General features: G+C 48.9%; 1 protein-coding gene across 2 annotated transcripts in view; it reads right to left on the bottom strand.

Moving 5' to 3' along the window:
* Positions 1-9,955: 9,955 nt before the first annotated feature.
* The window catches only part of OCRL (OCRL inositol polyphosphate-5-phosphatase), a 30,482-nt gene continuing 13,336 nt past the window's right edge, over positions 9,956-27,101 (bottom strand). For both annotated transcript variants that reach the window (XM_032227570.1, XM_032227571.1), the window contains 17 exons: positions 26,120-26,240; positions 25,872-26,042; positions 25,172-25,273; positions 23,487-23,601; positions 23,261-23,377; positions 22,340-22,527; positions 21,390-21,501; positions 20,250-20,359; positions 19,142-19,277; positions 18,632-18,742; positions 17,284-17,449; positions 16,632-16,867; positions 14,470-14,586; positions 13,724-13,808; positions 12,573-12,700; positions 10,940-11,051; positions 9,956-10,840 (listed from right to left, as the gene is read on the bottom strand). In XM_032227570.1, the coding sequence (XP_032083461.1) occupies positions 10,716-10,840; positions 10,940-11,051; positions 12,573-12,700; positions 13,724-13,808; positions 14,470-14,586; positions 16,632-16,867; positions 17,284-17,449; positions 18,632-18,742; positions 19,142-19,277; positions 20,250-20,359; positions 21,390-21,501; positions 22,340-22,527; positions 23,261-23,377; positions 23,487-23,601; positions 25,172-25,273; positions 25,872-26,042; positions 26,120-26,240 (2,252 nt within the window). In that variant the 3' untranslated portion in view covers positions 9,956-10,715. The remainder of the gene's footprint in view (positions 10,841-10,939; positions 11,052-12,572; positions 12,701-13,723; positions 13,809-14,469; positions 14,587-16,631; positions 16,868-17,283; positions 17,450-18,631; positions 18,743-19,141; positions 19,278-20,249; positions 20,360-21,389; positions 21,502-22,339; positions 22,528-23,260; positions 23,378-23,486; positions 23,602-25,171; positions 25,274-25,871; positions 26,043-26,119; positions 26,241-27,101) is intronic.

The following is a 27,101-nucleotide window of genomic DNA, read 5'->3' as shown; positions in this document are numbered from 1 at the left end:
TCATAGAAGGAGACACAGTGAACATGGTGCACCCCAAAGTGGTCCGGAGTGCTGGGGGGCAAAGGCACAATGCCTGGCGGAGGTATCGCCGTCCTCGCCCTCGTCTTTCACATAAAGGACCCATGCCTTTCTAGCACAGGTAGGGAGAAGGCGGGAGACGGGCGATGGAAGAGGAGGGTGGACACCAGGGACATAATGCAAGGGGTTGGACTAGGTTGACTCAGCCTTCCATCCTTCCGAGGTGGGTAAAATGAGGACCCAGATTGTTTGGGGGCAATAGGGCTGACTCTGTCAACCGTTTAGAGAGGGCTGTATAGAGAGGGCTGTAAAGGCACTATGAAGCGGTATATAAGTGCTATTGCTATTGAAGTCATTTGCTAGTTCCGAGAGGGGCCTGCTGGATGATTTGGCTGAGCCCCTTGGATTCCAAAGAGATCATTCAACAGTCTTTATTTGGTCCTTATTTCTCCACATCCGTTGCTACAGTTTATGGACTTGCCTTCTCCGAACAGCCAAGGGTGCGATGTGGATGGTGGCCGGATGCCTCCAGGATGGTTCTAACTTGCTCTTTTCTTTGATCTTTACAGGATCAAGGACTGCTTGGGAATGACCCGCCCTGTTGTGTCCTCTCCGCTTGATCAACTTTGCTTGTAAAGGGCTTCCATCCATGGCAGAATTGGAACCAGCACTCTCTGCCCCCGGGAAGCCCCAAGTGGGAGGGAGGGAACCCGCCAGTCCAGCATTTCCGCCTTCTGTTGTCTCATGGGGCCTCCTGCTGAAGCTGGTGACACTTCTCGGATTCTCCTTTCCCACCGCCAGGCTAAGCTTAAAAGGATGCTGAGGAGGACCCAGAAGGCGGGGAGGGTAGAGAGGAAGGACGGAAGGAAGGAAGGGAGGAAGGAAGGAAGGAAGAAAGGGAGGGAGGGAGGAAGGAAGGCGTAGCATCGCTCTGCCTCTTTGCCACAGAAGTTAGGCGGCCTGTGGGAGAACAGCCTCATGTCCCGTCCCCCTCTAGCTGGTTTGCAAGGCCTTCCTCACCAGTGGTGCCCTTGGAGTCCAAGGCCCTTTGGCCAGTGAAAAGCACTTTTGATAGATCATCAGCACACACACCCCTCCCAGGTCAGCCCTCCTCCCTCCGCCCCCTTTTGCATTCCTCCCATCACAGCATTCCCAAGAGCAGCGTTTCCACGACGGCTCAAAACCCAGCCTTATAAACAGCTTCCCCCCTTTTTAGATGCTTAAGCTGAGCTGCTACATTTCTGCAAGACCTACGTAGAGCCACTGGCAAGGGTGGGTGCAGGGGTGGGTTCCTGCCAGTCCTAAGCTCTTCTATAGAAGAGGTTCCACAAATCTACAGTGCCGTTTAGAACCGGTTCCAGCTCCCTCCCGCCGCCCGTCCGCACATCATCAAGATGAAGAGCGAGAGGAGGAAATCTGGGAGTTGAAGTCCACAAGTCTTAAAGCTGTCAAGTTTGAACACCCTTAGGGTTTTTTTTTTCTAAAGGGTTAGGGGTGCAAAGGTCTTGTAACGTGAAAGCTTTAAGACTTGCGTGCTTCAAATGCCAGAGTTTCTGAGCCAACATTTTGGTTGCTAAGCAAGAGCATTGTTAAGTAGGTTTCACCACATTTTACAAGTTGGCCACGCCCACCCAGTCACATGACTGCCAAGCCACTTCCACTCGGTCACATGGCTGGCAAGCCACTCCCACCCGGTCACATGGCCAGCAAGCCACTCCCACAAAGCAGGCCACACCTACAGAAGAGGTTCTAAAAAATTTTGAAACCCACCACTGGGTGGGAAAGGAGACAGGCCAGGTTGAGGTGCTGCATCCTGCACCTACATTTCTGCGGGATGTCTTGGGAAGCCTCAAGCCTAGTCTTCCTCGGTGCAAAACGGGACATCCTCCCCTGTGTTTCTCTTTAAAAAAAAATAATAATCAAGCAACACTTTCCCGCACAAGACCATCCGTGTGCCTTCCCCCCCAAACACACAAACCAAGTTTTACCCAACCGAGATGGGCCCCGTTTCATACAGTCTTCTCCACCCTCCATCCTGAGCCGGGATACGATCTCTTGCTTGAACCTCACCCTTATTTTAAAAACAGTGGCAGCTGCAATGGGCCGGAGGACAAAGCCCCATCCCTCGAGAGTCCAAAGGAGAAAACCCCATGGAAATCAAGAATAGACAAGTTAGCTTCAAACCGTGTCCTTTCGGTCAGTGGCTTCTGCGACTGCTTTTTCTGCCTCTCTTGCCGAGATGGGCTAATAAGATAGGCCTACCTTGCCGGGAGGTTTGTCGGCGTTTCCGAAACAGATGTGGAAGCTCTTTCGATGCATGAAATGCGCCCTCTAAGTAGTAGCGTTGCAACTGCGTTTTTGGGCTTGGAGGAACCTTCTCACCAAAGACCACTGCTTGGGCTTTTTCCACACCTTGCAAAACAAAAATTCCCTGGCTTGTAAAAGAGGTTGCCTGCGCTCTTCTTGTTTTGCACTTGTGTGGGTGGGGTGGGATGGGGGGTGCGTGTGTGTTGGGCCACGGGGAGGGGGCTGCGCAGAAGGCCAGGGTGGCAGCTCCCATCTGTGTCACCTTTTTTTTTCCAGGTGGCTTTTCTTTGTAAAGAACACTAATTTATACCAGCTAGGGATGCCTACTTGCTTAAACCCTTGTTGGTAACTGAGTTACCAGTGTGTGTGTATCTGTAAAGATTTGTTCTGTGTAAATATAGCTTTATAATAAAGAGATACGAAAGAAATAAAACCTTGGGTTTTTTTTGGGTTGGAGTCATAAGACGGTCTTTATCTCTTCTCTTCTCCTCTCTTCCCTCCTCTCTTTCTTTGCCTCTTCCCTTCTCCTCTTCTTCCTTCCTTCTCTCTTCTCCCACTTCCCTTTCTTCTCTTCCCTCCCCTCCCCTCTTCCCTTTCCTCTTTTCTTCCCTTCCCTTCTGTTCCCTCTTCTGCTCACCTCGCCTTTCTTCCCTCTCTCTTCTCTTTCCTTCCCTCCTCCCTTTCTTTCCCTCCCCTTCCCTCTTCTCCTCTCCTTCCTTTCCTTTTTCTTTCCCCCTCCCCTCTCCTTCTCTTCCTCTTCCCTTTCCTCTTCTCCTCTTTCTTTCCCTTTTTTCTTCCCTGCTCTTCCCTCCCCTCTTCTGCTCTCCTCTCTCTTTCTTCCCTCTCTCTTCTCTTCCCTTTCCTCTTCTCCTCTTCCTTTCCCTTTCTTCTTCCCTGCTCTTCCCTCCCCTCTTCTGCTCTCCTTTCCCTTTCTTCCCTCTCTATTCTCTTTCCTTCCCACCTCCCTTCCCTCTTCTCCTCTCCTTCCTTTCCTTTCTCTTTCCCCCCTCTCCTTCTCTTCCTCTTCCCTTTACTCTTCTCCACTTCCCTTCCATTTTTTCTTCTCTGCTCTTCCCTCCCCCCTTCTGCTCTCCTTTCCTCCCTCTCTCTTCTCTTCTCCCCCTCCCCTTCCTCTCTCCCCCCAGCCTCTCTCCTTCCTTCTCCCTGTCCTTTCCTCTCCCTTTATTTCCAATCCAATCCTTCTCTTCATCAGAGAGGTCAAGGATGCACTAGGCTGTTATAAATATTTGTCCACCTCTGTCTGGAAGGCTTCAATTCATATAGAGAGTCACAGCAGCTGGTTCACATACCACCTTTTCCATCTGGCTGATTTGCGATGCTGCCTTGCTGCTATCAGGGGGTGAAACCTTTGGCCAACCGTGTTTGGTAGCCCATGAACTGTGTCACAGGCAACAAACATGGGTTGTCCTTGACTTAAGAACCACCCATTCAGCAACCCATTTGAATGCACAATGGCACTGAAAAAAAAATTACAACAGGTCCTTGCACATATGACCATTGCAGCATTCCCATGGTCAACAATTGAATGCCTGGCCACCAGCATGTATTTCCAACATGGTTGCGGCATCCCAGAGTCATGGGATGCCCATTTATGACCTTTCCAGCAACTTCTGCTAAGTAAAGTCAATGGGGTGTGGGGGGGGGGCAGACTGGATTTGCTTAACAACAGTGTGATTCAGCTATAGGGATTCACTTAACAACCAAGGCAACAAGAGTTGCAAAATCTGGGGCTACTCACTTGCTTATCAACAGAAATTCCAGTCCCAAATTCTGGACTACTTGTAAAATAAAATCTTCCAACAACTTCTTCCTCCTCCTCCTCCTCCTCCTCCTCCTCCTCCTCCTCCTCCTCCTCCTCCTCCTCCTCCTCCTCCTCCCTCTCCTCTTCTTTTTCTTCCTCCTCCACTACTACTACTACTACTACTACTACTACTACTACTACTACTACTTCTTCTTCTTCTTCTTCTTCTCTTCTCCTTCCTTCCTTCCTTCCTTCCTTCCTTCCTTCCTTCCTTCCTCCTCCTCCTCCTCCTCCTCCTCCTCCTCCTCCTCCTCCTTTTCTTTCTCTTTCTATTGTACATGTACATGATTCTGGTAGTAGCTAACATACCAGTAGATGAGCTGAGCTCTGTGTGTTTCCACATTTGCACAGCGTGTTGTTAGATCCACTAAGAGCCCCCCTTGAGTATGTTGGTTTTACATTTAGCCATTCCAATTCTCAACCTATTCAGGGTCCTCCAAGTAATATAAGGGAGGCCAGATCCTTCAGCCATATCCTCCTTCAATGTTATTCCTTGCTCGCTGGTCTCCTTCCCCCACCTTTTAATTCAATTTTTGTCCTTGAGTATCCTCAATAATGTTTTTCCTCAAGAATGCCATAGAACAAACTACCTGTTGTGGTAGTGTAACTCACAAGCATAGTGTAAAGATAAGCGTCTAGCTATAGTTCTGCAGAATGTCCAAATATTCCTTTGTCAAATCATCTTGCAAGCTGTGGGTAGCATTTACCATTTTGTTGGTGGTCTTCTCCTTTCTTCAAAATGTCTACAAGTGTTGACCTCACTCCAGCACAAGTGGTACAACTTAGCTAGGCTTCAGGCACACACCCATCTCTATTGATTAGAGTTGGAAGGGATCTTGTAGATCATTTAGTCCAACCCCCCACTCAAGCAGGAGACTCTACACCATTTCTGACAGAGGGCAGTCCAGTCTCTTCTTGAAAGCCTCCAGTGATGAAGCTCCTACAACTTCCAAAGGCAACTTCTGTTCCATGGGTTGATTATCCTCACTGTTAGAAAATGTCTTCTTATTTCTAGGTCGAATCTCTCCTTGATCAGTTTCCATCCATTATTCCTTGTCTGGCCTTCAGGTGCTTTGAAAAATAGCTTGACTCCCTCCTCTCTATGGCAGCCCCTCAGATATTGGAAGACTGCTATCATGTCTCCTCTGGTCCTTCTCTTCATTAGACTAGCCATGCCCAGTTCCTGCAACTGTTCATCGTGTGTTTTAGTCTCCAGTCCTCTAATCATTGTGATTGCTCTTCTCTGCACTTTTTCTAAAATCTCATCTGTGAAGCTCTCCAACCGTAGCTTAGGTTAATTCAACAGTTTTTGGCATTGTATTATGATGGCATTCCTTGCAGGAAAAGGCCAAGGGCTTAAGAAATAAAGAAATCCAGATTTGGTAGCTCGGGAAGCCAAAAGAATATCTCGGACAGAATTATGCACACTAATTATGTGGCTCCATCGTGCTTGAGGTTGTGTACAAGAATATCTGAACAACTTGAGGGCCGTTTGACCAAAGCTTCAAAATTCCCACAATTAAAGATAAATGCTGCATTTTTCTTTTTCTTCTTTGAAACTGCAGATGTGCCGTTCTGGGTTTAATCCCATCAAGCAGCTGTTTGAAAACACAACAGGGGAAAAAATGGGGGGGGGGGAGAGGGGAGGTTATTTTCAAAAAGAAAAAAAAATCTAATTCAACTTTTGCTTGACCTAAATTTGAACATGAATAAGTGTAAAAAAAAACCACCCAGGTGTCAACCTTGAAATTATTGGGGTTTGAATCTGTTAATTCTAGGACAGGGGCATAAGGAAGGAACTTCCACTTGGTGACGAACTGGTATTGTTTACAACCCATCGAGATGATTCAACATTTCAGGATCAAAATTTTGAATATCTGCCTTCGTTGACTTTGTTGCCCTCAATAGTCTTAAAAAAAGAATTTCACCCTGGCTCACTGGGATGAAGTATTTGCACGCCTGATGGGAGAAATCGTCCTCCCACCTAGGTTACTGGGAAAAGGTGCTTCCCAAATTTATGGTGATTTTCTGTATGTTCATTAGAGGCCTGGGCGTTAAACCAGGACAGAGAGAGCGAGAGTGAGAGTGAGAGAGAGAGAGCAAGAGAGAGAGAGAGAGGGAGGGAGTGAATGAGAGAGAATGAGAGAGAGAGAGAGAGGGAGGGAGGGAATGAGAGCGAGAGAGAGCAAGAGAGAGCCAGAGAGCAAGAGAGAGAGGGAGGGAGAGAGGGAGGGAATGAGAGAATGAGAGAGAGAGAGGGAGGGAGGGAGGGAGGGAATGAGAGAGAGGGAGAAAGAGGGAGGGTAGATTTTGACACAGGAATGGAAACTTTTCTGATTTGTGGAATTAATGGTCCACAATTTGGAAAATAGAGGGACCAGCTGCTGCAAAGACAGATGATTTTGTTTGTGTGTGTGTTTGTGTGCGCGCGCGTGTATGTTTCACTTAGGGAATTCCATCTGAAAATGGGAACTCCAGTTTTCTTTCTTCAAATGCTCAGAGCTCCATCTTGTGGCGAGTCGTTTTATTCAGGAGCTTCTGCTACAAGATTTTCATCCAATTTAGGGATTAAGATGAACCGGAGTTTTCCAAACGAAGACCGTCGGGGGGAGAAGTGTGGGTTTTAACGTTCGGATGAATTCCAGACAATTAAGAGTGCAGCCAATCATGGTTAAAGCATGGCCTAGCTACCACCAGGAGCCAAGCAGGGTTTTGTGCATTCAACCTCCTTGAGATACAAGAGCATCTACGGCAGGGGTGAAATCCAGCAGGTTCTGACAGGTTCGAGAGAACCGGTAGCAGAAAGTTTGAGTAGTTCGGAGAACCGGCAAATGCCACCTCTGGCTGGCCCCAGAGTGGGGTGGAAATGTTTCAGTTTCAGTTTAATAAAATTTGTATGCCGCCCACTCCCATTGGGACTCTGGGCGGCTCACAAGCAAGATAAAAGCATTTTAAAAAGTTAAGAAAAGATACAATTTTTAAAATTGATGGAGATTTTGCAGTATCCTTCTCCTGCCACGTCCACCAAGCCACACCCACAGAATCGATAATAAAAAAAATGAATTTCACCACTCATCTGTGGAGATGCTCAATCATCCAGGTCACGCAGAAGTGGTATTCAGCTGGTTTGGAATGGCTCGCCTGAACTGCTAGTGGAAATTGCGGGGGGGGGGGAGGGCGCCAACACCCCCCTCCCCACCCTTGCTCTATGCACGTTTTCCAGCCAAAGCACATGCACGAAAGGCCAAGCACATGTGTGGATAGGGCATGGGCGAGTGTAGTATGCATGCTTGCAAACCGGTAGAGAAAGTAAGGGAATACCATTCCCGAGATCCCGAGGACTTTTTTTGAGATACAAGACTTCTCTTCCAAACAAAACGTGAGGCTCTGTGCACTCACACAAATGTCTGTCTTTTTTAAGAAGATGGCCAATAGAACCCAAACGGAATCAAGTGTTGTGGCTCACCAACAGCCAGCAGAGCTGGTAGTAGATTTGGACAGTGAGGAGGTTGGGGAGGAACATGGACCAGTCCTGGAGTCTGGGGAAGGCTCTGATGAGGGCTCTGTGTCGGAGGCAGAGAGGGGACCAGGGCCGTCTGCCAGTTATCAGCTGCCTTCAGAGTCAGACATCAGTGAGGCAGAGGAACAGCTGGAGCCTGTTCCCAGTGTGTGCATGTGCAGAGTTGCCAGACGAAGGGAACAGCTAAAGAACAGGGGTTGACTTGAGAGTAAGGCCACAGGTGGATGATGAATGGCCCCACCCAGAGGAAATAAAAGAGGAGCGAAAGGGGAGTTGAGTTTGCAGGAGACAATGAGTTCACTTAATTGGTTCGTGACTCTCCGAGGCTCCTTGCCAAGTTTTGCAGCCATCGGCCTGGCAGCTCTCCAAGCCAGATAAGGTCTGTGACTGCAAATCCTCCCTTGAAAGACTTTGCTGGATGTGAACGAGCAGAATTCACACTCCATTAATAAATGGGGTTTTTGTTGGGACCAGGAGTTTGCTTCATGCTCTTGGGAAGCCTCGGTCAGAACAGCGAGGAACAATGAAGGTGCTAGAGTGGATTGCCTTGGAGATGCAGAATTTCCTCTTTTACTTTCTGGATATCACTCTGCTCAGTCGATGCCCCAATTTAGCAAGCGATGAAATTCAAGAGCACAGAGTACGTCAAGACTATGGTGTTTCTAAGGCCACGGAGATTCAGCCATGGGGAGAGCTTGCAGGAGACACTGTCATGGCAACGGTAGGGATTTCATGTTGCTTCTCTTCAGTCTCTCCCCCCCCCCCTCTCCCCCAGAATCGCTCATCCAAAACTTCGATGGGGCTGGTCGCCCTTTGCTTGAATCCAGGACGCTGAGCAGTTTGCAAACAAGGAGAAGCAGAGAAGGGAGGACCGGTGTTATGGACTGCCAGCTGCCAGCTGAGCTAGGGGCAGTCTCAGATGGTGAGGTTGGGGAAGATCTTGGGCCAATTTTGGAGTCTGGGGCAGATTCTGATGGATGCTCAGCGTCAGACGCAGAGATAAAGCCAGGGCCGTCCGGCATTTCCCGGAGCCTCAGAGAGGCTTTGAAATTTCTATTTGAAAGAGACATTCCTAGATTTTGGTGAGGCAGGAAAAGACTTGGGAGGTTACAGCTCCTTTAAAGGAGTCTTGATTAAAAGCATTGTGTGTGTGTGTGTGAACGGAACTGGAAAAATAAATTGCACCTGTTATTCCTTCCCATCATTTCCAGTCCTTCTTTCCAGATTCATGGACTGACCCTTTCCCTCCCAGCGCCCTCACCCTGCCCTTATATTAGAAACCCTCCTTCGTCTGAAAAACTTCCAAGCATTGCAAGGAAGATTTCACACAGACCTGAAGCCTGGCGAAGCAGAAACATCAACTCCCCACCCCCCACCTCTGCTAACTTTGGGTATTCCAACACCGTCTTCTACCTGGAGGAAGCCAACATGCTTGGTCACTTGGGACATAGCAGAGGCTGAAACATACAAAGAACGGTTGCAGGAACTGGGTATGTCTAGTCTGATGAAAAGAAGGACTAGGTGAGACATGATAGCAGTCTTCCAATATCTCAGGGGCTGCCACAAAGAAGAGGGAGTCAAGCTATTCTCCAAGGCACCAGCGAGTAGGACAAGAAGCAATGGGTGGAAAAATATCCTGACAGTGAGAACAGTTAATCAGTGGAACAACTTGCCTCCAGAAGTTGTGAATGTTCCAACACTGCTCTTTAAATTGTTTTGAATTAAATCATTTTAAATAATAAATAATGAAATGCAGTTCTAAATTGGTAAGAGGCGTTCAGTGGAGACCTACTCTGTTTAGAACTATGTTCAGTTGGGATGGTGGGCTTAATATCTGATTATAAAAGTACACTTATTTAATTTAGAAAGCTTAAAGATTCAAGCTGTTTTTCACTGAAATCAGTGGCATGGCGCCCCCCTGATCTCAGCGGAGCTGGACTGCACCACTGAAAAACAGCTAATTGATAGCGAGACATACTATACAACATGAACTGCGTAAATGAACTTGCGTTCATGATAAACAGTCTTTTATTTTGCACAGTCTGCCGCTGCATTCCAAGAGATAGTTTTAAGAAGAGGTTGGATAACCATTTGTCTGAAGTGGTGTAGGGTTTCCTGCCTAGGCAGGGGGTTGGACTAGAAGACCTCCAAGATCCCTTCCAACTCTCTTATTCTATGCTATGCTACGCTATTTCTAATTCTAATTCTCATATTTCTAATTCTATTCCTATTTCTATTCTATTCCCAAAATCTCCACCACTCCGCTGCTTGCCACCAAATACCAGGACGCTTTTTGCACAATGCAGATTTATTTTGAAACAACTTTCCCAATAAATTATACAGTTAAAAAAAAAAAGAAGACAGAGAAAGAGAGAGAGAGAAAAAAGAGTGAATATGCACAAAGTACAGAAACCTGAAGACGGAGAACTTGGAAAGACAAAGTTGCAGAACTTCAAGGGAAGGGGGAAACCCATCACCCGGTTTGTCCGTGGAGCTTGCTTGAAAGCAGGGATCTGCCGCTCCGACCTCCCCCTCTCCTCCCCCTCCTGTTTTGGCAGTGGTGTGGTGTTTTGCGAAATACAAGGAGTGCTACTACAGTGGGAGACCAGCTGAGCTGTGAGCAAGGGCCACAGATGGGAACAGACGACAGCTGAATTGTACAAAAGCAGGCGGAGAGATAAAGGGGGCTGTGTGGTGGGCGCCTGGCTCGTCTTCCCAACAGAGAAAAGATCCTGGCCCCCTTCGCTACTCAGGGGATAAGACCGGTGGAACAAAAGGCGAGGAAATACAGTACTAGACTGGGAGTGGACGGAACTGTTACTGCGTGCCGGCCAAGATCAGCAAACCGGATCGTCTGCTAAATCACCAGGGACCTTCCTGCGTCGACAACCGGCGACCGGCACAGATGGAAACTTAGGAACAAGGAATCGCGCGCAGTGTTGAAAAGCATCGTATCCCTGTTAATAACTGTCCCGGGGCCCGGAACAACCGGGCCTTCCTCTCTCCTCCCTCGCCGCTTGGCTGGCTCACGGCATGCATGCCAGGTCCTCAGTAGTCGTCTGGTCCAAACAGGAAGGCCAGGATGAAACTGTTGGCTCGCTGGCGGTCTTGCAAAGTCTGCTTGGACACCAGGTTGGGTGGAGGCCTCAGCAGGAGGCTGGCAAAGAGGGTGGCTGGGAGGAAGCAAATGTTCGGGTGAGACAAAGGGGTTGGGGGGAAGAGCGGGGGGGGGGGGAGGGAGGGACGCCCCGTCCACCCGATTGTTTTCTCACCTAACATGTTGCCACTGACGTTGTTGCTCTCGGAGTATTTCAGAAGTTCACGCAGAAAGGCCATCACATAGCGGAAGACGTTCCGGTGGGAGCGTGGCAACTGAGAGACAACCTGAAAAAGCGATAGCGATAGCAGCTTATATACCGCTCCGTAGCGTTTGGCAGCCCCCTCGGAGCGGTTTACAAGGGTCAGAATTTCCTCCCCGCCAACAATCAGGTTCCTCATCTGACCAACATCGGAAGGAGGGAAGGCTGAGTCAACCTTGAGCCCGTCAGGATTGAACTCCTGGCAGTGGGCAGAGTCAGCCTGCAATACTGCATTCTAAGCAAGGAAGGGAGGGAGGGTAGGAATGAAGAAAGGAAGGAAGGAAGGGCAATAGCTCAAGACCTATATACCGCTTCATAGTGCTTTACAGCCCTCTCCAAGTGCTTCACAGTCAGCATTTTGCCCCTCCCCAACAATCTGAGTTCTCATTTGATGGAAGGCCGAGTCAACTTTGAGCCCGTCAGGGTTGAACTCCTGGCAATGGGCAGAGTCAATCTGCAATACTGCATTCTAACCACGGAAGGAAGGAAGGTAGGAAGGAAGGGCAAGAGGGAGGAAGGAAGAGCAACAGCACAAGACTTATATACCACTTCACAGTGCTTTACAGCCCTCTCTAAGTGGTTTACAGGCTCAGCATTTTGCCCCAGCAATTTGGGTCCTCATTTGATGGAAGGCTGAGTCGGCCTCGAGCCTGGTGAGGATCGAACTCCTGGCAGTGGGCATAGCCTGCAATACTGCATTCTAACCACTACGCCACCACAATTCTTACAAAGGAAGGAGTAAGAATTATGACCACAGCACTTATGTTGGAGACGTGTTAATGGTACGGACCCTCAATGCTTGCGTACCGCACCCAGGAGGCAGTGGGACCCTCTGTGCCTATCCCTGGAGGGTCCGTACTGATACAAGTGGGGAAGAGTAAAAGAGGCAAGGGAACGGCTGGCCATATCCTACTTGCCCGGAAAAGGCTTGATCTCGCCGAGAAGCATTTGGGGAGGAACATGGGCCAGTACTGGAGTCTGATGAGGGCTTTGTTTGGGGATGGGGCCATGGCCGTCTGACTGTTATCAGCTGACTTAAGTGTCAGACATCAGTAAGGCAGACGAACAGCTGGAGCCTGTTCCCAGGGTGCGCATGCGCAGAGTGGCCAGGCGAAGGGAACAGCTAAAGAACAGGGTCAACTTGGGCGTAAGGCCCCAGGTGGACGGTGAATGGCCCCTCCCAGAGGGAATAAAAGAGGAGCGAAAGGGGAATGGAGTTTGCAGGAGACAATTAGTTCATTCCTGCATTCTTGCCAAGTATTGTGGCGTCTGAAAGATATCGGCCTGGCCACTCTCCAAGCCTGATCAAGGTCGGTAATTGTGAACTATCTTGAAAGACCGTGGGAGAGGAAAGACTCTGATGGAGAGAAATGCAATGTACATTAAATAAAAGGGGTTTATCGGGAAGAGGACTCGACTTCGTGCTGCTGGGGAAGCCGAGGTCAGGACAATGCCGCCCACAGGAAGGAAAACCTGGTCTCTCCATTGCTGAAAGTAGGAAACGTGACCAGGATGAACCGAGACCAATGACCGTTTGGGATCCTACCTGCCGGCAGAGGCGACTATCCTGGGAGCAGTCAAGGCAGCGCTGGTAGAGTTCATAGCAGATGACGGGCTCGGGAAGGGCCTCCAGGAAGATGAGCAGAGCTTCAGCCACCGAGTGATTGCTGCCAGCTGAAGGTCCTCCGTCAAGGAAGAAGATGGTCTACCACCATCTACACCAGGGGTCACCAACCTTTCGAACCTCAGTGACCACTAAATTCATAATTTTAAATCCCGCGGACCACTAATATGACCTGTCTAATGACTGGCTGGCTGGGCATGGCTAGGTGGTCATGTGACTGGGTAGGCGTGGCCAACTCGATGTCACTCATGTCGTGGGGTGCCTCGCTGGCCTCTACTCGTCCCTCCCCTCCCAACCATTCCTGACCTGCCCACCTGGGCTCCTTAGGGCCCCAACAGGAAGCAGTTGTTGGAGCTAAGCAGCCACCAGGAGAAAGAGTTGGCAAAACAGCTGAGTTCAAATTGGATCTAACCGAGAAGGAGGCTCAGTAGAAGCACCTCACTGAGGACTAGGAGCATAGGCTTTCCAAACAGAGGGAAGACCTGCGGGAGTGCAAGGCCAGGTACCAGCGCCTGGAGGATCAGCAGGCTGAGATGGTCAGCCAGTTCCAGGCCATGAACGAGGCCCTCCGGCTCTTCACCACCAGCAGTGCTTCCCCCTAGCCTTTGCCCAAAGCCCCACACCAGGAGGCTGAAGCAGACCCTGAGTCGGAATTCCTGCCCCTCTCCGACCCGCACAAAAAGACCCTGAAGGGGGAGATTCTCTGCAGCAACACAAGCGTTCATTACACTGTATACTGCAAAATCCCCATTCCCTACCCACCAACCTGCTTTCCAGTTCCGTCCTCCTGTGCAGGGCAACAGAAGAAGACCCAGCCGATCAGCTGGGACTCCAGAGGCAGAGAAAAGATGGGGGCGGGGCCAGCCAGAGGTGGTATTTGCCTGTTTTCTGAATTACTCAAAATTTCCGTTACCGGTTAGCTAGAATTGGTCAGAACCGGCTGAATACCATCTCTGGTGATAACTTGAGGACGATCTGTACTCTGGTTAGGGAGACTTGAGGCATCAGATAGGAGGAAAACGGAGCCCAGACTAAATCTAGCTGTTTGGTCCTCTTCGCCAGGAAAAGGATACGGATGGACTCCGGGATGCTGGTGTCCAGGCACTCAATTATATCCTGTAGTTCGTCTTGCATGCCGGGGGTTTGGAACAGATCCTCCTGCCAGAGAGAAGCCCCCACGTAACACTCGTGTTGGACCCATGAAACATGCTAGGACATCATACAGGCTTGCTCGCCTTTGATTCAACCTGCTGGGTTATTTCTAAGCATCGTGATTCGTAAACCACACTGTTAGCTTAGTTGCGATGGGCAAAATTAGCCATGATCTATGGCAGAAACGGCGTTTTCATTGCCAAATGAAAACTTCATTTGTTAGCCAAGATGAACAATCATCATCTCCTTTTAATGACCCCCATAATCCCTTGCGAGGTGGAGTCTGGGTCACTGAATGGAGCGGATTGTTTACTGGCCCGATGCCGTTCCTGTCGCCAATGTGGAGTTTTGTTCAGCAGATATATTCTCATTGTGCCCAGAGGTAGAAATATCTGCCTCTACCTAGGATTGAACCCACAGCCTCCCATTTGTGAGGGGAGAGCTCAACCTCTAGGCCACCTCACTACTTAGCCAAGACTAACAAGGATGATGAATAAAACCATGCGTACGTAGATCAGGTGTCTCCAAAATTGGCAATTTTAAGACTTGAGGACTTCCAACTCCCAGAAGCTGAAGTTCAATTCTGGAAGTTGAAGTCCATAAGTCTTAAAAGTTCCCACGTTTGGAGACACCCCCCCCTCCGGCTTAGATGGTTCCTGAACCATACCTGATGGCAGGCATTCTTGAAGAGGTGGTCCACCAGGAGCCAGATCTCCTTGGGTATGTGCAAAGGTCGATCGTTAGAGTCTTCATCTTGAGGTACCATCTTCAGAAGGGACTTCTCCTGATTGGAAAGCAAATGGATTGGCATCAGAACCTCCAACTACTTGGAGGGGCTTATTTTATGTCTCCCCACTGAAAGCTCAACTGATGGCATCTTTTGTTCTGACCCAGGCTTCACCAAATCACGAAGCAGACTCCTTGTCCCGACAAAACCCCTTTTTATTAAGCTCGTGTGAACTCCTCTCGTTCACATCCAGCAAAGTCCCGGCAAACAGTCTTCCAAGGGTGAATTTACAACCACAGACCTTATCAGGCTTGGAGAGCTGCCAGGCCAATATCTTCCAAACGCAACGCTGTACAGGAAAATACTTGGCAAGGAGTCTCTGAGAGTCACGAACAAATCTTCACACTAAATTAAGCGAACTACCATATTTTTCGGACTCTAAGACGCATGGAGTATAAGATGCACCACGATTTTGAAGAGGTAAATTAAAAAAAATAGTTTTTGCACTCTGCAGGCCTCCCAAAACATCTGCACGCCTTGGTTTTTTTTTTTTTTGTGAAAAACGGGGCATTCCTAGGCTTTGGGAACCCTGCAAACTGACTTTTATAAAAAACAACAACAGCCCAACAACCATATCACACCACTAACACATATCCCTTTTTGGCATTTGTGTTAATAGATCCCTTGTGCATCTACTGCAGGTAGTCCTCGAGTTACACAACAGTTCTTTTAAACACCATTCAAAGTTACAAGACTATTGAAAAAAAAAGTGACTTATGACCATTTCTCACATTTTCGACCACTGCAATGTCCCGTGATCCCCTGATGAAAATTCAAACTCTTGGCAATTGACTCATATTTACGATGGTTGCAGTGCCCCGGGGTCGTGTGATCCCCTTTTGCAACCTTCCGACCAGCAATGGGGAAACTAGATTCAGCTGAACAGCTGTGTTACTACCTTAACCTCAGTGGTGGGAGTCAGCTGGTTCGCACCTATTCGGGAGAACCGGTTGTTAACTTTTTAAGCAGTTCGGAGAACTGGTTGTTGGAAGAAATCTCCTTTTGCTCCCCCCCCCCCCCTTATCCTGTATGGAAGGCAGGAAGGAAACATTCTGGTGTTGTTTCTAGCCTAATCTTGATTGCCCTGCTTACAGAAACTGCCTCTCCGGTTAACCCTTGTTACATTGTAACAGCTAAGGCAAAAGCGCCCATCGACCCGAGTGGCCATGCCCATGAGTTGGCCACGCCCACATGGTCACATGACTACTGAGCCACGCCTACCCAGCTGGTCATTAGGACAGAGAACCGGTTGGTAAATTATTTGAATCCCACCACTCCTTAACCTCTGCAGCGACTCGCTTAACAAAACTGTGGAAAGGTGGTACAAAAAGATCTCGCTTAGCGATGGAGATTTTGGGCTCAACTGTGGTCGTAGGTCGAGGACTACAAGTACACAATTCCAATCTTCTCCGCAGGCACCGCCACCAAGCTTTGTGTTCCCCATGCCCCATGCTTCAACCTTCAGTGGAAAACCCTGCATTTCTCGCCAGGTAGTGCCCCTTGTGCTGTGTTTCACCCTGTTTACCTACCGAGCAACCGTGAAGGCTCCCCAGCCCTATTTACCTTTTCCAGGTAGCTGTCCTCTCCCTGAGAGCACATGGAGGAAGCAAGAGGCGAAAAGGAAAAACAAAAAAAAAAAAAAAAAAAAAAAAAAAAGGGAGAAAAAGACACAAAATGTGTTAACTGGCACGAGTCCAAAGTGTGAAGGAAGGAACCCAACCATCTACAGGGAAGTCAGAAGCCAGATGGTGGGAAAATGCACGCGATAAAAAGCGAAGCACGGGAAGGGAAGCTCGGGTTAAAGGGCAGATGGAAACAGGAGAGCTGCTGGATCCACTGAGGAGAGCGGGATTTGGACAGCACGACAGGAAAGCAAACGCAAAGCGGCAAGATGCCGGTTGGGAGGGTTGAAGTCCCCTCTGCGGCTGGCGGGGACGAAAGGGCGGAGGAGGTTCAGGCAGGTGGGAGAAGGAAGCAAGATGCTCCACTGAATTCAGCTACCATCCAAAATCCCCGGAGGCTCCACCCCTCCAGCTTCCTACCAGGTCGATGAGCTTGGTGACGGGGACTTCGCGGATGGGCTGCCTCATCCGGCAGAGGGCTTCCAAGGAGGTGCCGAAGCAGCTGGCCAGGTAGTTGCCGCTGATGGTGAGGAAATAATCCTTGCCCCGGTCGAGGTGAAGAACCAGGATCTCCTCGATCTTGTCCTCCCCCGAATTGAGAAGGGTCACCGCGTCCTTGCTGACGTAGACGTCCAAGGAGATGTCCAACGTCTCCTCTGGCAGGGAGGAGAAGACCCGTGAACCAGAGGTGGTATTCAGCCAGTTCTGACCGGTTCTGGAGAACCGGTAGTGGAAATTTTGAGAACCGGCAAATAGGCTGGCCCCGCCCCCACAGCCTTCCAGCTGATCTTTCATTGCCCTGAACAGGAGAATGGACTGGAAAGCAGGTTAGTGGGGTGGGGAGGGAATGGGGATTTTTCAGTATACTTCCCCCAGGAGTGGGGAGGGAATGGGGATTTTGTAGTATCCTACCCCTGCCACGCCCACAGTAAAAAAAAATTGAATCCCACCACTGCCGTGAACTCTTCAAGACCGAATCTTGAAGGTGGACGCGGCTCCACCATGAAGAGGCATTGGGGGCCGGGGGTGCAGAGAAAAAACCCAGAACTCCAACCTATTCCTCAAGACTCACCTGGCTCTAAGTACCCTTCGTTGGGTTCGGCACGGAGCCAGGGTTTGCAGTACTGCGTGTCGTTGAGCTTGGGGATGAAGGAAAAGTGGCAGGGGACTTGGCCGTTGTTTGTGATCTGGAATTTCTCCTTCTGCAGTTGCCGGAACTTCACATTCTCAAAAGAGAACTGTGGGCACAAAGGAGAAGAAAAAAAAGAAAACAAAAGAAGACACCTGAATACTTTTCAGCAAAAAAGGGAAACCGTTCCGGACAACAGAATTGGCTGCTATTTTTAAGTGTACACAAGAAGGATATTTGGTTCACACAAGCACTTCAGGAATTTGCCTTCCTCTGAAGAATTGGGGTCTTTCTGGGGTCATGACCCAACAAAAGCGTGCCCGACAACAGCGCACCGACAAAACTGCGTTGATAAAACCGCAACAACAATAGCGCGCCCAAAAGGGGCGCCGACAGAAGCGCCATTACGGTTAAGGTAAGGGTTAGGTTTAGGGTTAGGTTCAGGGTTAGGTTTAGGGTTAGGTTCAGGGTTAGGTTTAGGGTTAGGTTCAGGGTTAGGTTTAGGGTTAGGTTTAGGTTTAGGGTTAGGTTTACAGCGTGCTTCTGTTGGCGCGCTGTTGTCGGCGCACTTCTGTCATTGTTTGGCACGATTTCGAACTCGCGCTTTTGTCCCTGCGGTTTTGTCGGCGCGCTGTTGTCGGGCGTGCTTTTGTCGGTGAACCTTCTGGGGTAGGTTCAGGAGTGGGCTGCTGGGGGTTCGTAGGGGGTGAAAACCTCTAGCTAAGATTTTGTGCAGTTTGGGAACCCCCAAATCCCACTCCTGGTTGCCTCGTCCTGCCCTTCCCAGGAGTCTCCACGTGACCCGTTTTGGATACAGGTAAGTGCAGGGCATGCGGGGAGGCTCGGGGAGGGGGAAAAACGGGTCTACCTGAAGTTCAAGATGGCTGGAAATGGGCCTGCTTCCAGTCTCTAGAGGGCCTCCGGAGCCTGAGGAGGCCATTTTCACCCTCCTGGAGGCTCGAAGAAAGCCTCCAGAGCCCAAGGAGGGCAAAAACGCCCCCCCCCCCCCCAATGGCGCAGGAGGCTGACTAGCCCACGCCCACCCAGCAATCGGGCAGAGAACACCTTGTTAAAATTTCTGAAGCCCACCCCTGGCTAGGACCCCCTTGGGGGCAGATGTTTCCTGCAGATGTGTTGGACTCCATTCCCAAGGTCACGCATGTTAAGAGATTTATGGGAGTTGAAGTTCAATTACATCTGGAAGACACCCAAGACGGGGGGTTTCCTGTGGCTGAAGAATTTCGCTCTTAAGGAAGGAAAGAGGTATTCCCCCCCCCCCCCCCCCGCTTACCTCCCTCCTGCTCAGCTCCACTGATGGGAGGAAGTCATTCTCCATCCTGTCCATCAACCGAACAATGTCCTCAAATACTTTCCGGTACCGTCGGTCATCTACAACTTTCACCTGTGGGAAAACCAAGATCGTGTTATTGGAAGAAAGGACTTCAAAATGAGCTGAGACATTTCACTTTGACTGAGCACTGCCAAACTCCCAGAGTTTCCGGAAAGGACCCAGCACTTCTACCACCTGGCTGTGTAGAAAAGCAAAAAAGGTTTGTTTCCAGGGAGGCTTTGCTAATTCTGTGTTCTGACGCGGCTCCCAAACACGACAAGCCCTCTGTAATTAACTACGGTAAAAGGTAAAGGTTCCCCTCGCACATAGGTGCTAGTTGTTCCCGACTCTAGGGGGCGGTGCTCATCTCAGTTTCAAAGCCGAAGAGCCAGCGCTGTCCGAAGACATCTCTGTGATCGTGTGGCTGGCATGACCACACACCTCAACAACTGAGCCACTGAATAGAATTACCCCTATGAGGAAGAGGGAGCTGACGGGCTTGTGGTCGCTCGTTTTTAGTTCCATGTGGCTGCGGTATTGGAGCTGGTTGATGTTGCCTCCCCTCCAGAGAATCCGGTCGCACCAAGCGGGCACACGGCATTTTCCACTGGAAGGAGAGAGGATCAATATCAGGGATATTCTGGAAGGCTGCAGGATGCTCAATACCCTCCGAGGTCTCCGGAGTAAACAAATTGCAATTCATGGGATCCATCCTTCTATGGGATCTATCTTCTCATTTCCCCCCCCCCCCCAAAACCCCAAAAGTTTTGTACAAGACCATGTACCAAGGTCGAGATTCTTACCTGGATTTAACTATTGGGGCGAGATTCTTACCTGGATTTAACTATTCGGGTGAGATTCTTACCTGGATTTAACTATTGGGGCGAGATTCTTACCTGGATTTAACTATTCGGGCGAGATTCTTACCTGGATTTAACTATTGGGGGAAGATTCTCAACTGGATTTAACTATTGGAGCGAGATTCTTACCTGGATTTAACTATTGGGGCGAGATTCTTACCTGGATTGAACTATTGGGGTGAGATTCTTACTTGGATTTAACTATTGGGGAGAGATTCTTACCTGGATTTAACTATTGGGGTGAGATTCTTACCTGAATTGAACTATTGGGGTGAGATTCTTACCTGGACTTAATTATTGGGGTGAGATTCTTACCTGCATTGAACTATTGGGGTGAGATTCTTACCTGGATTGAACTATTCGGGCGAGATTCTTACCTGGATTGAACTATTGGAGTGAGATTCTTACCTGGATTTAACTATTGGGGCGAGATTATTACCTGGATTTAACTATTGGGGAGAGATTCTTACCTGGATTTAACTATTGGGGGAAAGATTCTCACCTGGATTTAACTATTGGGGCGAGATTCTCACCTGAATTGAACTATTGGGGCGAGATTCTTACCTGAATTGAACTATTGGGGTGAGATTCTTACCTGGATTGAACTATTGGGGCGAGATTCTTACCTGAATTGAACTATTGGAGTGAGATTCTTACCTGGATTTAACTATTGGGGCGAGATTCTTACCTGGATTTAACTATTAGGGCCAGATTCTTACCTGGAATCCCAGCGATCTGTTTTAGAGTCATATTTGTACGTGGGGATAAACTTGATTTCGCCTTCTGTGAAGTCGGCAAAAGCTGCTTTTTGGGTACGCTGAATATTCAGCTGCAGGCAAAAGGCAAACAGTCAGTCAGCTGATGTCACTCAGACCGTCTGGTATTGACAGGGAGGGCCATGAAAATTGTAACTCTGCCTGTCACATGACTTTGGTGTGGGTGGGTGGGGGGTCAACCACCGTTATTCAAAACGCAGGAGGCACATCATGGTGGGTCTAGGACAATTCTCCATGGCCAACCCACCATGGCGAACGTTCCATTGCCATTTCGTCCAGAGGTGGGTTGCTGCTGGCATTACCGCCAGTTCAGTGAGTGCGTAATTTGATCATAAATGCAATGTGCAGAAGCAAAAAACAAGATGGTGGTGCCGTAGGAGAACCAGTTCGGGGGCCTGGCAAGCCTTGGTTGCTGCTGGTTCCAGTGACCCAGGCCGCCAAGCTACTACAGGTTTGGCTGAACCGGTCCAAACCGGTTGGAACCCACTACTGATCTCGTCACAGGGCAACTCACTGAGGGACGAGAGTTACTCTAATATCAAATAAATGGTGGAATAGAATCATTAAGGAAGGGATGCAAAAGGAGGGACAGGATGAAATGTGAACGGCAAAAATTGGAATAAATTTGTACTGATTTTAAATAAATAAGTGGAATTGTTAAGTTGTCCCGCAACGAGTTGGCTGTGGTGAATTCTCCCATTCCTCATTGTGTTGCCTCTCTTTCTCTTGGAGTAGGAACATTGAAAAGCAAACAGTTTGGTGTCTAGGCATGTTAAGAAACAGCTGCTGGCCGCAAAACAATGAAAGGAAGCTTAAACTTCCAAGCAGCCAATAAAAAGCTGGACTTTAATGAATGTAACCCAAGCCTTTGCACTAGCGACACACGTTAGATAACAAAATGAGTTCCAGACGGCACAATCATCACAATGTGAGCAAATCGTATGATTACACCACGGGAAGAAAGGAGGTCTGAAGGCCTGTCTGATGGGGGAGGACCCATATCCAAAAGGAAGGGATAGATATTTCAACTTAAAAAAAGAAGAAGAAGCTCCAGGGAATTCCTCCCCACCTTTCCCTTCTTACCTGGTCAAATGTGAGCAGTTTCTGGAGGTCGTTTTTACTGATTAGATTTTTTACATCATTGGAGTCCGGGAGGCAAAGTCTGTAGTTCAGATCTCCCAGCCAGATGACAACACTGAAAGGTACGAGAAAGAGCAGAGAAACGATTAAGAGCCATGGTGGCGCAGTGGTTAGAATGCAGCATTGCAGGCAGCCTCTGTCCACTGCCAACAGTTCGATCCTGACGGGCTCAAGGTTGACTCAGCCTTCCACCCTTCCGAAGTGGGTAAAACGAAGACCCAGGTGGTTGGGAACAGTAGGCTGACTGTGTAAGCCGCTTAGGCAGGGCTGTAAAGCACTGTGAAGCGGTATATAAGTCTAAGGGTTATTGCTATTACAGAGTCCTTGACGTCGCCAATGTGGAGTTTTGCGTGACCCGACAAATGCGCGCCCGACAACAGCGCGCCGATAAAACCACAACGTTGACAGCGCGCCGACAAAGGCGCGCCGACAGAAGCGCAATTAGGGTTAAGGTAAGGGTTAGGGTAAGGGTCAGGGTTAGGTTTAAGGTTAGGTTTAGAGCGCGCTTCTGTCGGCGCACTGTTGTCGGTGCGCTTCTGCGCTCATTCGTCGGCGTGATTTCAAACTCGCGGTTTTCTCCCTGCGGTTTCGTCGGCGTGCTTTTGTTGAGCGCGCATTTGTTGGTGAACCGGAGTTTTGTTCAGCAGATATATTCTCATTGTTCCCAGAGATAGAAATATCTGCCTCTACTTAGGATTGAACCCACAGCCTCCCGATTGTGAGGCGAGAGCTCCACCTCTAGGCCACCGCACCACTCATGGCTTGGGCTTCAATGATTGTGTGTTACTTCACTGAGCCAACCGTGTCCCTTTCTTTTTTGCTTCAACGGAATCAATAATGCAGCCCCCGTGGAATTCTCTCCCCGCCACCCGGGTCCCGCCCTTCGGACGCACTCGTGTTTCATGATGGTCAGCTGGGGCAGATTCTGGTCGGGAACCTGGAAACTCATGCGGGCGCAGATGTCCTTGTAGTCTTGATTGCGCTGCTCGAAGTTCTCCACGTGGGCAGCCAGGTGGGAGTTGACGATGCAGAAGCTGGTGTTGTGGAAAACAAACCTGACGGCCACACCACCTTTGTTGCCCTGCAGAAGGACGGACAGAAGTGAGGGGAGAAAGGAAGAGTGGAAGGAAAGGGTCGGTTGGAGGGTGTTCTGACCTAGGCTTCATCACATCACAAAACAGACTCCTTGTCCCGAAAAAACCCCTCTTCTTATTTGGCTAATGTGAATTCCTAGAATTCACATCCAGAAAAGTCCCGGCAAACAGTCTTTCAAGGGTGAATTTACAACCACAGACCTTATCAGGATTGGAGAGCTGCCAGGCCAACAGCTTCCAAACGCAAGGTTGTAGCAGACAATGTTTGGCAAGGAGTCTCTGAGAGTCATGAACCAATCTTCACACTAATGAAATGAATTGTCTCCTGCAAACTCCCCTCCCCTTTCGCTCCTCTTTATTTCCTCTGGGAGGGGCCATTCACTGTCCACCTGTGCCTTTACTCCCGAGTTGGCCCTTGTTTCTTTACTGTTCCCTTCTCCTGGCAGCTCTGCACATGCACACATTGGGAACAGGCTCCCGCTGTTCTTCAGCCCCACTGATCTCCAACTCCGAATGCAGCTGATAACTGTCAGCCGGCCCTGGTCTCCTCTCTGCCTCCGACACAGAGCCCTCATCAGAGCCTTCCCCAGACTCCAGGACTGGCCCATGTTCCTCCCCAACCTCCTCACTGTCTGAGTCTGTCAACAGCTCTGCTGGCAGGCCACAACAGAGGGTGACAAGAGACAACCTGGGCCGCCCAGTATTGAGGGCACTACTCACCATCTTGCCCATGATCCCGGTGCCAACCGTCTCTGCCACCACGTCTTTGATGGAGTCGATCTGCTCCTTCCGGGCGAAGATCAGCAACATCATGCCAACCAGGCGCACCAGCTGCACCTGCAAGATTGGAGATCCTAGAAATGGATCTGCCCTGCTCTCAATACTGGCCCTGATCTGGGGGAGCTCTCCGGCCTGCTTGCCAACAGGATGAGGGAATTGGACTTACTTTCCTGTACTTGGCTTTGCGGTGTAAAGCCTTCTCCACAGCCGTCAGCCACTCTTGCTCTTTGTTGGAGTCGAAGTAGAAGAAGGCTTCTGTGCTCAGGTCCAGCTCCTGGAAACTGGAGGGGAGAGTTCACCAGATGCTGAGCGTGGCCTCAACACCCCAACAGTCAGCTCATCATCAGCCATCCTGGGCTTGAAGAGCCCTGGTGGCGCAGTGGTTAGAATGCAGTATTGCTATAAAACAATAGTCTAAGTGGTATTGCCATTGCTGCTGTTGCTACTGTTCTTTGAAGAAGAGTCCTTATTGCAGTCAAGACTAGTCCAATACTGTCTATCTGTCTTTCCGTCCATCCGTCCGCCCCTCCCTCCCTCCCTCCCTCCCTCCATCCATCCATCCATCCATCCATCCATTCTTTCCCCAGGGAGCTCAAGATTAACATTTATGCTCGAATACTGCTTCCCTTCCCCTGTGCCTTCCCTCCCTTCCTGGAGGAAAGCGGACCCTTATGAACCCTTTGCTTCTGGGTTATCATTTAAGAATCCTAGGACAAAATCCTGGGGATTGTTTTTCTCTCTGGGCCAAATTTAAAGCTAATGATTGCTGTGAACAGAACTGGAGTGAATAAAGTCTCGGTTAAAAGTTCAGAGGATCATTGGAACTGCAGAAAAAACAATTACTGCCAACCTGCCTTCCATTGAGGACCTGTATACTGTACGAGTAAAAAAAAAAGGGGGCCGTGAAAATATTTACAGAGCCCTCACATCCTGGACATAAATTGTTTCAACTTCTATCCTCAAAACGACATTATAGAGCATTAAACACCAGAACAACTAAGCACAAGGACAGTTTTCTCCCTGAATGCCATCACTCTGCTAAACAACTAATTCCCTCAACACTTTCAAACTATTCACTAAGGCTGCATTACTATTACTATGAGTGTTCTCATCATTCCTTTCACCCATCTCTTCCCACTTATGAGTGCAGGACTGTAACTTTGTTGCTTGTATCCTTAGGATTTATATTGATAATGATTGTTTCCTGATTGCTTATTTGTACCCGATGGCTATCATTAAGTGTTGTACCTTATGCTTTATTGACGAATGTATCTTGTCTTTTTATGTACACTGAGAGCATCCGCACCAAAGACAAGTTCCTTGTGTGTCCAATGACACTTGGCTAATAAAGAATTCTATTCTATTCCATTCTATTTATTCCTTATTCTATTCCTTATTCTATTCTACTCTATTCTATGCTCTATTCCATTCCATTCATTCCTTATTCTATTCTATTTCTTATTCTATTCTACTCCTTATTCTATTCTATTCAATTCTATGTTCTACTCCATTCCATTCTATTTATTTCTTATTCTATTCTATTCCTTATTCTATTCTACTCCTTATTCTATTCTATTCTGTTCTATTCTATGTTCTATTCCATTCTATTCTATTCTATTTATTCCTTATTCTATTCTATTCTATTCCTTATTCTATTCTATTCTATATTCTATTCCATTCCATTCTATTCCATTTATTCCTTATTCTATTCTAGTCCTTATTCTATTCTATTCTACTCTATCCTGTTCTAAAAAACAAAACATGGAACAAAACCAGAAACCGAACCAGCATGGGGGCGAAGAGAAAGCAAGAATGGTCCCAATAAGGCTCTGGTCCCTCTGGGGATCTCACCCCACACAATATATGTCTGGAGGCTCCGGGTCCGAGATCAGCCAAGGCTCCAAACTCCCGTCTGGCGATTGCCCGTTGACATTCCACGTCCCGATAAAAAACCTGCAACATACAGAAGGAAGCGGAGGGGTTGAGGCAGGGCAAATCCCTAGAGGTCAGAGATCATGAGCCCAAGAGCAAGGAAGACCCCTCCTCAAAAGCGGAAAGGCAGGGTAGATCAGTAGCAACGCAAACGTGAAGCTGGCACCTCTGGACTCACAACCAATAACGCAATGTGCCCCGCCCCCCCTACGCATGCGACCTCCCGCCCCGCATGTGACCCATGACCCCCTGCGCATGCGCACGGATCTCACGCACAAGCCCCCCCCCCGCATACCCAGCAGAGACCTGAAAATCAGCTGATAGGTGGGAGGCATGCGTGCATGCGCAGTGGAGGTGAGCTCGGGTGAAGGCTCACGGGTGTAGGGCTCCCATTTGGGAGGGTTTTTTTTAGACTAGACGACCTACAAGATCCCTTCCAACTCTGTTAATCTGTTATCTGAATCAAGCTTCTTCTTGGGCGGGTGTGTGTGTGTGCGCGTCTCACTCCTTCCCCCACCCTCCACCTTTTCTTCGAAAATGGACCGGCGATGTTGGGAGCCGAAGTGGAGGCCCAATTCTCCCAGGCAAAGCTCCAAGGTGCCTTTGGCGCAGCTCTCACCTGAAGTTCCGGATGTTGACGTACTCTTTCTCCCGCTTAAGGACGTAGTGCTTGATGAGCCCTTCCCTCTGCCCGGATTGCGTGGTGGGGGAGGACGGCGCAAAGAACGTCCGCATGGTGTTGCTGCCTTTGGGGGGCTCCTTGTTGGCGCTCTCCTTCTCGCGGGGGTATCTAAAGAGGAGACGAGGCATGGGGTCAAGCTGCCCTCTGAAGCTGAACCCAGGGCGCCCATCTCTGAGATGACTTACGACCGGCCGGGAGGCTGTGGGGGAGGTGGGGGCTCTCGGCGGGCACTCATCTGCTGGTTCTGCAGGTTCCTTTTGTTCTCCAGGCTTATGGCGCTGAAGTTATCCTCGAACCCCAGAACGCCTGAAAACAAGGGTGAAAAAATAAATAAATCAAAATATCCTTCAGAAGCCTTAGAGGAAGTTCAACAGCAGAATGGAAGAAATAAGGCCAACTAAGAGTTTGTTAAAGCAGTGGTTCGGTAGTTAAAATGCTGAGCTTGTCGATCAGAAAGGTTGGCAATTCGGCGGTTTGAATCCCTAGTGCCACGTAACAGAGTGAGCTCCTGTTACTTGTCCCAGCTTCTGCCAACCTTGAAAATACAAAAAAAAATGCAAGTAGAAAAATAGGAACCACCATTGGTGGGAAGGGAACAGCGTTCCGTGTGCCTTTGGCGTTTAGTCATGCCGGCCACATGACCACGGAGACGTCTTCGGACAGCGCTAGCTCTTCGGCTTTGAAACGGAGATGAGCATCGCCCCCTAGAGCCGGGAACGACTAGCACCTATGTGCGAGGGGAACCTTTACCTTTTAAGAGTTTGCTTCTATTTTTTTATTTTATTATATCAAATATAAAATACCAAAAAAGAAAGAAAAGAAAAGAAGAAATTAAGGGCAGGAAAGGAAACAGGAAAAGGGGGTGTGAGATAGAAGGGGAAAGAGAAAAAAAAGAAGAAAAAGGGGCATTGACTCTAACTCTTCCTAGCTCAGTACAAGATAAACATGCTCCAGCCTCAACTTTTCGCTTTGACACATTAATATATAACTAGCCATTTCTATAACACCAAATCTTTCTAATCAACATAACCAAGATCAAAGTTTCAATTTTTCCCCCCTTCACAAGCAAGCACAAATCCCAGAAGTGAATTTCCAAAGAACGAATTTTCCTCTTTAAATAAAGTAATTAAGTTAACTATTCCTCCTTTATCTTCCTTGCTATGGGGA

The sequence above is a fragment of the Thamnophis elegans genome, chromosome 12 (genome assembly GCF_009769535.1).
Source record: "Thamnophis elegans isolate rThaEle1 chromosome 12, rThaEle1.pri, whole genome shotgun sequence".
Lineage (NCBI taxonomy): Eukaryota > Metazoa > Chordata > Lepidosauria > Squamata > Colubridae > Thamnophis > Thamnophis elegans.
This window is presented reverse-complemented; position numbering and strand designations above follow the sequence as displayed.